At 38.7% G+C, this 11398-nt stretch overlaps 1 protein-coding gene across 2 annotated transcripts in view; it reads left to right on the top strand.

The window, feature by feature from the left end:
• The window catches only part of CDH20 (cadherin 20), a 191845-nt gene extending 181244 nt beyond the window's left edge, over window positions 1-10601 (top strand). The window contains exons 11-13 of one of the 2 annotated variants that reach the window (XM_034432966.3): window positions 3347-3464; window positions 7464-7715; window positions 9097-10601. In XM_034432966.3, the coding sequence (XP_034288857.1) occupies window positions 3347-3464; window positions 7464-7715; window positions 9097-9596 (870 nt within the window). In that variant the 3' untranslated portion in view covers window positions 9597-10601. The remainder of the gene's footprint in view (window positions 1-3346; window positions 3465-7463; window positions 7716-9096) is intronic. The other variant, XM_034432970.3, reaches the window with a different exon arrangement.
• Window positions 10602-11398: the final 797 nt, after the last annotated feature.

Here is an 11398-nt window from a genome sequence, read left to right on the forward strand (position 1 = left end):
GATTTACATCTTGTTTGAAAGAAATCATATTGATCAGTCTTTCCATGGTCTCAATGAAGAGACATTTCTAAAGGTTGAGTAGATACATTTTGTTAAAGGATTTTAAATCTAGGGCAGCTATTTCTTTCCAATAGCATATTATCGTCAAGCTGCAGACTAAATGTGACAGATGATTAGAAGTTTGGATCCTTGCTAAACACCTGACCTGCCCTCTAACCCAGGTGTGTCAAACTCAAGGCCCATGGGCCAATTCCGGCCTGTGGAGTGCTTAGATCTGGCCCGAGGGCCACCCTGGAAACAAGGACTAGCCCATGTGCAGCCCTCCCAGGCTCCATTTTCAGCTGGGGCAGCCTCCTGCAGCCAGTGAAAATGGAGCTTGAGCTGCCACAGGCACCCGTACACAAGTGACGTCGAGCTGGCCATGCCCACCCTGGCCACACCCACCCCAAGGTCAAACGCAACCCTCATGCGGCCCTCAATGAAAGTGAGTTTGACACCCCTGCTCTAAACCAACGTTGGTTTTGTAGTCCTAGTTGTCCTAGGTTTTTGTCCTATTTCAGGAGACGAGGGAATCAGTGGGATGTAAGTGGTCTTTTTTCTTGTTTTTAGTGCTTTTTATCATGAATCATCCAGAGTCATTCGCTATCCGGTGGTATGTAGATTAATAAAATATATGAATAAACAATTCTGAAGTTTTCACATACACACCTGAAATATCAATGCAGAAGTAATATGCATTATTAACATTATAATTAAATAATATAAATATTATTTCCCATAAATTCATGGGATTTTTCAGCTATCTGTTTATATCAATTTGATAATGCCAGCAAGATTATTATATGCACAAAGATGAAATTCCCACAATGGAAGAATGAACTGTAAATGTGTCAGAACTAGCAGAAATAACAATACTGACATTTTAATCAGGCGGAAAACAATAAGTACTTTTTTAAAAGACTGGCACCTTTTTGTGGATTATTACTAAAAGAACAAACAATTAAATGATTTATGGATTTAATAATTGAAACAGATGAGAAATAAATAAAGGTTTAAAAGAATTTGTGGAAGAGTTAAGAGAGAGGAGAGATAATAGAATTGTTGATATCTATTGAAGTGAAGTTGCTTTTTTCTTTTCTTGCAATTCTTTCTTCTTCTTTCCTTGTTTTGATCTTTTTTGTCTTTACCTTTAGATTTGCTTTACATTTTACCTAATATTAATATAAATATATACATCAAAATATAAAAATATGTATTTATATACATTTAAAATATTTAAATCAATAAATGAGCTATATTCAAGGCATTTTCAATATTTTAGGAATAATTATTCCAATAATTATTATAACCCCTTTTTTAAAAAATTGTAGGTCTAATTGGAAGTATTGTGAGAAGTATGTCAAGCTAAATTGATTAGAGAAAAGATAATATTGACATTTACAGTGATTAAAAAAGTATATTGTTGCTGTAATACATTTGTGTGTCTTCCCAAATAGATTTCAGAAGAAAAGTGTATTCTGTGCATGTAATCAAAATTTACTTGAAAGGATATTGGATTTTACTTGAAATTACTTGGGATTTAGAATAAACGTATTGAAATCAATGTATCCCAAATAATGGGATAATTTTTAATGTCTTCTCTAAGCATAATTAATCTGCATTCAACCTATTTGATTGTGGCTTATTAGTCAAGAATTGATTTTCATTGGGCCTAATCTTATCTTCACTAACTGGAAGCTTCTTCCCAAGGTATAGAGACAGAGCAAGAGAGACAGATTTAAAAGACTTGTATGACCCCCCATCTTATTTGTTACAAGTTCAAGGGGCTCACAAAACAGTAATAAAAACCCAAAGAGTGAATCACCAGTTGGATCTAATTACATGCCATGTTCCTGGAAGCCTTGACCAACCACAAGGGGCAAGAGTCCAAAACACAGGTGGCAGAGCTCACAGCAGCAAGGACCCGGTCCATTTCCTCAAATTCAACAATTCAAACTCTTCCCGCATGTTTTGGTCACTCACCAACTAGGGGTGACATGATAGCAGTGTTCCAATATTTCAGGGGCTGCCACAAAGAAGAGGAGTCAAGCTATTCTCCGAAGCATCTAAGGGTAGAACAAGAAGCAATGGGTGGAAACTAATCAAGGAAAGTAGCAACCTAGAACTAAGGAGAAATTTCCTGACAGAGTAATTAATCAGTGGAACAACTTACCTCCAGAAGTTGTGAATGCTCCAACGCTGGAAGTTTTTAAGAAGATATTGGCTATCCATTTGTCTGAAGTGGCGTAGGGTTTCCTGCCTAGGCAGGCAGGCGGTTGGACTACAAGACCTCCAAGGTCCCTTCCAACTCTGTTATTCTATTCTATTCTAATATTGCTTCATGTTTTGGCGCTCCTCAGTAAACCAAGGTGCTCTGCAACCAAAGAAAATCCATGCAGGCAAATTCCAGTTCAGGAGCCTTTCCACATGCTTGTTCCAAGCTGCAAAGTGTCCACTGAACCACATGTCAGAACGTGAGGGAAAATACCCAGTTGTCTTCAAAAAGCGAGGGGGGGATGCCAATTGAATAGGATATCTATAGTACATAATAAAATAGGGTGACAATATAATAATGTAGAGTAATGTAGTGTAACATAGTTTAGAAAAGTGTAAAGTATAATAAATACTCTTCCTAGACTTACTTACTTACTTACTTACTTACTTACTTACTTACTTACTTACTTACTTACTTACTTACTTACGTGAATCCCTAGTGCCACGTAATGGGATGACCTCCTGTTACTTGTCCCAGCTTCTGCCAACCTAGCAGTTTGAAAGCACGTAAAAAATGCAAGTAGAAAAATAGGAACCACCTTTGGTGGGAAGGTACTGTAACAGCGTTCCGTGCGCCTTTGGTGTTTAGTCATGCCGGCCACATAACCACAGAGACGTCTTTGGACAGCGCTGGCTCTTCAGCTTTGAAATAGAGATGAGCACAGCACCCTAGAGTCGAGAACGACTAACACATATGTGCAAGGGGAACCTTTACCTTTACCTTTAGCCTTACTAGTGGATTTTCTTGCACAGATTATCTGTATACAAACCGTGTGCTCTTTCACTGAGGTATGGACCATACACATTTGTCCTTCTTACATGAAGCCAAACAACTCCTGAGGAAATTGTTTTTTTCTTAACCACTGATCCCTACAATATTTTTATTGCCGTCATAGCTCTCTGCTTCCTCTTCAACTACTACTTCTGTAGTATTTAAAAGCTACGTTTATTTTGCTTTCAGATTAATTCTTAAAACCGTTTTATCTCCACTTGAATTGTCATTAATCAATTGTTTTGTTCTTCTGTCCTACAGCTGATCCAGACAGTAAGTGCAGTGGACCAAGATGACCCCCAAGAGGGACAGCACTTCTACTACAGCTTGGCTCCAGAGACAGCAAATAACCCCAATTTTACTCTTAGGGACAATCAAGGTAATTGAACTAGGCATCAATTTGTTTGGCTAATTAATATCTTTGGAAGTAGGTTGAATTGCAGAAGCTCCATTTAAAACTGCTTCATGAGCCAGCCATTGCAAATAATAAATGATACCTGCTCCTTAAAAGCAGCCATGAAATAAATGTTTCATTTTGTTTTTTGGAAAATTACAAAGAATTTGCCTTGTATTTCTCAGGGCAGTGATACAGCCTTTTCTTTTGAGGAACAATAACAAAGTCGCTCAAATTAAATGGTTTTTATCGTTGTAGGTATTTTCAGTAATAAATTGATGATGAGACAGAGAGAAAGAGAGGTCCAAATGAATATTGTTTCATTTATTTTTCTTAATCCTGAGCTTTCTCTGAACTTTCCTCAAACACAGAAAAGGCCTATTATTTCAGATTTCCTTCCTTCAGTTGGTATGCAGATCCAAAGCAGAAAAGAGGCTTCAAAGAAAATGTGGGGAAATTTTCTGCATCTGGTAGTACCTCCTCCTTAATTAAGCCATTTTTTTATTTTTTGCTCTTGGCTTGCAAGGGAATTCTCTACAGTGGTACCTCAGTACTCGTCATTAATTGATTCCGAGAGGCACAATGAGTAACAAACACAATGAGTAACAAACAAATTTTCCTATAAAGAATAATGTAGTACCTCACAAGGCAGCTGACATCAACAAGTTCTAGCTTGTACAATGAGTACAAACACAATGAATGCCAAGCAAATTTTTCTATACAGAATAATGTAGTACCTCACATTATTGAGTACCGTTGAGTACTGAACAAATGATGAATACTGGGACAAAATGTTCATATCAAAATGTGCTGAGTTTCAAAGCAGTTGAATACCAAGGTGCCACTGCAGTCCTAGGAAAATATGGATTTGAATTTAATAGGTACAAATAAAGTGAAACAAGGCCATTATAACTTGTCAACACCTCCTTAATTTCTCCTTAATTCAATTGCTATTTTCTTGGAATTACACAAATGCTGCATGAGCCAAGAAAAAGTTTCATCTTCTTTTAGAGAAGTCAACCAGGTTTAACAAATATACTCATGTCCCTTTCAAAAGTACCTTTTCAGTTCACTTCCATTGCCTTCTCTTTCTTTTGGAATTCCAGTTTTCCCCCACTTCTAATAGCATTTTTTTTTAATTTTATTTATTTTTTTTTTTGGCTTCTGAGCATGCTCAAGTTCCTTTTGCCTAGTTGTAGTTTCTACTTTTTAAATTATTATTATTATTTCCAAAAATATATTATGCAAACCAAGAGTTTTTCTTGAGCCTGGTGACACCTCCCCCTGTTCAGTGGATGATACACTTTTAACTCAATAAAACAGTTGGGGAAATGAATGTGCTATTAATGTAGAAAATGATATAAAAATAAGCAGCACTGTAGCATCACCTAATGGTGAACATTATTTCAACAGCTGAGAAGCAAGGAAAAAGTAAATTTTACAAAAAGGAGTTACTTGAAAATGTAGTAAAGTTTGTTTTGGGACACCTTACTAACAAAATCAGTTTTTTCACATAGCTCCGTAGTCTGAAAGTTGAGTTGGCATATTGTTTCAATTTAATTTAAAAAAAAAAAAACCTTTGCTTTATAAAATGGACTGATCGGTTTGCTAAATTTCTAACTTATCCACAACGGGCCTCAGCATGTAGTCAGGCAGTGATTATTCTGTGCGTGTTCAGGAAGACACATGCACAAAAACTACAGATTCTTTTCAGCCTACTCAGTTCAACCTGGAAAGGGTTTGGTAAAGGACATTGTCAGGTTCTAAAAGAGAGACACATTGTGATTCTTCCAAAGAGATTTCTTTATTGTTCCTCTCCTAAAGACAAAATCTGGCCAAACTAAAGCATGCTACCACTTCCACAAATCATATACTCTGGGGACTCTTAGAAAAGAGTCACCTTCACCTCTTTTCTCTCACACAAATTATCTGAACCGAGTTGTCTTTTGCTCCTCTGGAATGCACTGCCTGCCTCCTGGGAATCCATAATACATTCCATCACAACATATTCCCATGTGCACCAGTGGTGGGTTTCAAAAATTTTGTACTACTGGTTCTATGGGTGTGGCTTGGTGGGCGTGATGTGGCATGGTGGGCATGGCTTGGTGGGCCTGGCAGGGGAAGGATACTGTAAAATCTCCTTTCTCTCCCCACTCCAGGGGAAGGTTACTGCAAAATCCCCATTTTCTCCCGATCAGCTGGGACTCGGGAGGCAGAGAATAGATGGGGGCAGGCCCAGTCAGAGGTGGTATTTACCGGTTCTCCAAACTACTCAAAATTTCAGCTACCGGTTCTCCAGAACTGGTCAGAACCTGTGAAACCCACCTCTGATGTGCACCCACAATTAGAAGTCACATTTAGCTAACTTGGACTTATCTCAAAAAGCCAAGCAAGGGTTATTGGAAAACTTTTCAACATGGTGCCAAGAACATTTCATAGATATTCTCCACCAGGAATAAAGAAAGCCCTATTTTTTCTAGCTCTTTTTTTTCCTACATACCTAATAATTGTTCCATAACAACCTTACTCAAAATGGTGCAAATCAATGTCAGATAAAGATAAAGACATATTTTACTAGTTTAGTTACGTTTAAATGGCAAAACTGGAATTTTTAGAAAGGTATAGTTTTTCAAGAAATGAAGTACCTTCTCACATCATCAGTCTACAGCAATGAAGTGCCCAGATTTATTATTTGGAAATTGTTGACAAGATTGCAAGATACTGCTTTGCATATTTGTAACTCCTATTTTCTTTCCTTAAACTTACAACTACTGATGAGCTTGAAAGAAGTCATCATTAAAAGATTTGTGATATAGGTTCATTTAATACTTGGGGCATTCTGCTGAAACAACATTCAGATATAAGACAGGAAGAAAGGGGGGAGATTTTCTCTTTTGCCTCTGTATTTCAGCTTCTTAATTAGGAATGACAAGAGAGGTTTGTTGTCAAAAAGCAGTTTTCAGGCACATCATTTTTTATCAGGCAGAAGAATAAAAAGTTCTGAATCTCCCTGTTGGTGCTATTGCTTTCAACATTCTTTCATTATTTTTAACAGGGGTCTCAGAATGATGGATATTCATATTAAGAAGGGATATAGTTAGTAGTGGGTTTCAATTTAGTTTGCTACTGGATTGCTTGCGCGCCCGCAACACTTCTGCGCAGAAGCGTTGGGTGGGTGGGCATAGCCTCCCGCTGCTGCCGCTACCCATTTGCCCAATTCGGGCGAACTGGTAGCAACCCACACCGGATACAGCTTAGAATAAAATAAGACATTAAAATGTATTACAACATAGTTATTACAGCTAAAGTTCAATCTACCATGTTGGTTTATGAATCTAAAGCTCCCCAAAACTTCCAAATAGTTTCACTTACAAGAAAAGAGCACAGGATATTTAAACTGAAATTCTGAAATTTAATGCGCTATGGTGCCTTAGGTATCTCTATTTCATTGGTTCTTTCTCTCCTTTCTTCTCCTCCTTCCTTCCTTCCTTTTCACTCCCCGCCATCTTTTGATTTGCTCTTTTCGTTCAATTTTGTTATGTGCAACTATGTTCATTGTCTGAAATACAGGTGAAATAATATATCTAAGGTCACAAACAAAATCACCTGGCTAGCAGGAGGCCATATCAATTGAACAAATAAATAAAAGTTTCACAAGCAACAATAATAGCATCCACAGCATGGATATGAACAAGCCAGCTTCCAAAGACAGAGAACCATGTGTCACTGAAAGTCTACAGTAACTCACACACAATTGCATATTCCAAAAGTAGTTACGTTGCACCTGTAGATAAAAGTAAACATAATACTGTAAGTTTACAAAACTAATCCAAAAATCAGTTTTGTAATACTGTAGGTATATTTGATATTTTAGCATTATAATTAAGTATTGGCTTTTCTTTCTTCCTTCTTTCTTCCTTCTTTCTTTCCTTCTTTTTCTTTCTTCCTTTCTTTCTTTCTCTTTCTCTTTCTCTTTCTCTTTAGACAACACAGCTTGGATTTTAACCAAGAGATCAGGATTTCGGCAACATGAGCAGAATACTTTTTATCTTCCCATCTTAATAGCTGATAATGGACGTCCTGTGCTAAGCAGTACTGGAACAGTAACCATTCATGTTTGCAGTTGTGATGAAAAAGGTCTTGTGATGTCCTGTAATGCAGAGGCCTACATACTCCCTGTCAGCCTGAGCAGAGGAGCTCTGATTGCCATTCTAGCTTGCATTTTTGTTTTGCTTGGTAAGTATACATACCAGTGGTGGGATTCAATTTTTTTTACTACCGGTTCTGTGGGTGTGGCTTTGCCTGGTGGGCATGGCTTGGCAGGCTTGGCAGGGGAAGGATACTGTAAAATCTCCATTCCCTTCCCACTCCAGGGGAAGGTTACCTCAAAATCCCCATTTTTTCCCAAGGCAGAGAATAGATGGGGGCAGGGGGGGCAGTCAGAGGTGGTATTTACCGGTTCTCCGAGCTACTCAAAATTTTCGCTACCAGTTCTCTAGAACTGGTCAGAACCTGCTGAATACCACCTCTGATACATACCATCTCACAAACAAATCTAATATTCTTCAGGCAAAATAAGGAAAGTGGCAAGATTTGTTGGGTTGTAATACTAATCACTGAAGTTAATCCTCGATTTACGACCGCAATCAAGCCCAAAATTTAAGTGAGTTTTGCCCCATTTTACAACTTTTATTGCCACCGTTGTTAAGTGAATTGGTGCAGTTGGCTCAGGACCTGGGTACTTGCGGGACCGCCTACTACCACCAATAGCCTCCCACCGGCCGGTACACTCTCATAGAGAGGGGCTCCTCCGGGTGCCGTCGGCCAAACAATGTCTACTGGCGGCCCCCAGGGAGAGAGCCTTCTCTGTGGGGGCACCTATTATCTGGAACGAGCTCCCCCCGGAGATATGGAGGATCCTGGATCTGTGCACCTTCCGCCGCGCTCTAAAGACCTTTTTATTTCACCAGGCGGGCCTGGCCTAACTTTCTCCCTCTTTTTAAACAATTTTTAATATTTTTTAGTATTCTTAATATTCAAAGTTTAAATTTGTTTTAAATTGATTGGGGTTTTAATCTGTCTGGGCCAAACTATTTAATTCGATTTTATTTCTGCTTTTTAAATTTTGTATGTATGTATTTTATTGTTGGCTGTTCACCGACCTGAGTCCTTCGGGAGTAGGGCGGTATATAAATCAAATAAAAGTAAAGTAAAGTAAAGTAAGTTGTTAACTTAGTAAGAAGGTTGTTAAGTGAATCTGGCTTCCCCATTGTCTTTGCTTGTCAGAAGGTCGCAAAAGGTGATCTCATGACCCCAGGACACTGCAACCGTCATAAATATGAGTCAGTTGCCAAGTACCTGAACTTTGATCATGTGATCATGGGGATGCTGTGGTGGTCATAATCGGTCCTAAGTCACTTCTTTTGGTGGTGTTGTAACTTTGAACGGTCACTAAATAAACTTGTAAATCAAGGATTACTTCTATAGCGGTAGAAATTTTGAGGGGGAGGAAGTAGACTTTTTTGATTACCATTATGTATAAAATATTTCTTATTGATTTGTTTTGGGTGAAGAAAAATTGCTGTCTAAGTATTTCTATTTCGTTCATTACCTTTAGTTCTGGTGCTACTGATCTTATCCATGAAAAGACACCGGAAGCAGCCTTATATGCTTGATGAGGAAGAGAATATCCATGAGAACATTGTCCGATATGATGACGAAGGCGGAGGGGAAGAAGATACGGAAGCTTTTGACATTTCTGCCCTGTGGAATCCCAGAGAGGCCCAAGCATTCATGAAGAACCGACAAGACATGATGCCAGAAATTGAAAGCCTCTCAAGATACGTTCCTCAGGCCTGCACAATGGACAGCAGTGTTCACAGCTATGTATTGGCTAAACTCTACGAAGCAGACATGGACCTCTGGGCACCTCCCTTTGATTCTCTCCAGACCTATATGTTTGAGGGCAATGGCTCAGTGGCTGAATCGCTCAGTTCCTTACAGTCTGTAACTACGGACTCTGAACAGAGCTATGACTATCTGACAGACTGGGGACCACGCTTTAGGAAGCTGGCTGAAATGTATGGCGCCACAGAGGGGAGTGGGACTCTTTGGTAACTGAAAAGGCCAAGTACTTGATACTCAAATGCCGCCATCTAAACTTGTACTCGTCTGATATGAGACATTGGTGGAATGGCCTCCTACAATTAGCAATATGATGCTTGAGGGAGAATGCAGAAGAGTTTGAATAAATCAAAGCACTCTCTGGATCAGCTTTATGAAATTATTTTAAGCTACATTTGTAAACGATAATAAACAGGAGAGAAAGACAGGTGGGAAGAATTTCATGGGATTTTTTTTTAAATTTTCTTTCAAAGACGACACATGAACATTTGGTTCTGGATTAGAATGACATTATTATCTTGGTGATTTAAGACACAAGCACGCACTCACCTCCATGGACCACTTATTAACTTTTTTACATCTGCGTGTAAAAATTTATACATTTCAATTCACATGGAATTGTGTGTAGAAAGCCATCTCCAGTAGAGGATTTCTTCCTCTTTGTTTATAAAAGAAAGGTTTGTCAAAGAATACAGGAAGACATTAATAAAACAGAAGATTTTTTTTTACCAGCAAGTCCTAATGAAGAGGCTAAAGAGCAAAAGGTTTGAGTGAAGTGGATGGGAGAATGACTGACCCATGTGTCATATGCATTATTACTAATATCAAATTAATGTATGAGGAGACTCTCTCCTCAGCTTTTAAAAACTATGATTCAAAATCAAACCATAAAAATAATGCCTCCTTTCTGCACTGTAGATACTTCTTCCACGTGCCAAATGCAAGAATCAGATGTTACCAGTAAAAGCCAAATAAAGTTTTAATTTCATATCTACATGATGTTAGAGGGCCTTTCCCAAACTAGTCAAGATCAAACTGAGGAAAGTTTACACTGTAGGTGACCTACTTGAACAAATGCAGTATTATAGAGGAATAAAAGGATGTAATAAATATTCCATATATAAGTTTTGTATATTTGTTAATAATTTTGGTAATAAATATCATGTACTGTATGCAGTACCTTAGAACTCTTTTAATAAAATTTAAATTGAAGGAAAAGGAATCTGCAAATGATCTTTTGTCTGTTATAGCTAAAGAGCCCCTTGACCGAAGCCATTTCAATCCTGATCCATGTTTGTTTCCAGCTTGGTTTTCCCAGACACATACTTCCAAAATTCCTATCCCTACCGCTACTTTGGCATACTGGCAACTGCAGTATCAGCACTATACAAAGTCACCCATGGTCTTAATATTCTGCTTCCCACAATTTCTAAACCAGTATCTGGTGAGACAAATAAATGCATCACTCAAAAAACAAAATACTTTTAAAAAAACGTACACCTCATTGAGATTCCATGACCTTTTATCAGTGGTGGGTTCCTCCCGGTTCGGCCTGGTTTGGCCAAGCCGGTAGCGGTGACAATGTGATGTCACTGAATCGGTTCTCATTGTCTGGGAGCTGGGCCCTCCCTCCCGCCCGCCCCCGCGTTATTCCTATCTTTATTTCTTCTTTTTTAGCCAAGCTGATAGGTGCAGCAAAGTGGATTGCTGCACCTCAGCTGGGCAGATACCTAACGCGCTTGTGCAGAGCGCAAGTTTGGCGCACATGCAAGCGAAGCGAGCATGGACGCAGCGATCACGCACGAAGCGCATGCACGAAGAGAACCGGTAGTAATGCCAGTTGGAACCCCCCACTGCCTTTTTTCAACAGCAATCTATATTTGAGGTGGACCTTCCATGGCTCCTACTTCTATTACATCCTATTTTGGGGTGAATTGTGTGAAGACATAGCTCAGTAGAGACGGCTCTAATGCAGGAAATTTGAAGGAAGAAAAGAAGAGGATGACCAGCAATAA

This window comes from Pantherophis guttatus, chromosome 3 (assembly GCF_059756535.1).
Source record: "Pantherophis guttatus breed Tessera chromosome 3, ASM5975653v1, whole genome shotgun sequence".
In the NCBI taxonomy this organism is placed as follows: Eukaryota; Metazoa; Chordata; class Lepidosauria; order Squamata; family Colubridae; genus Pantherophis; species Pantherophis guttatus.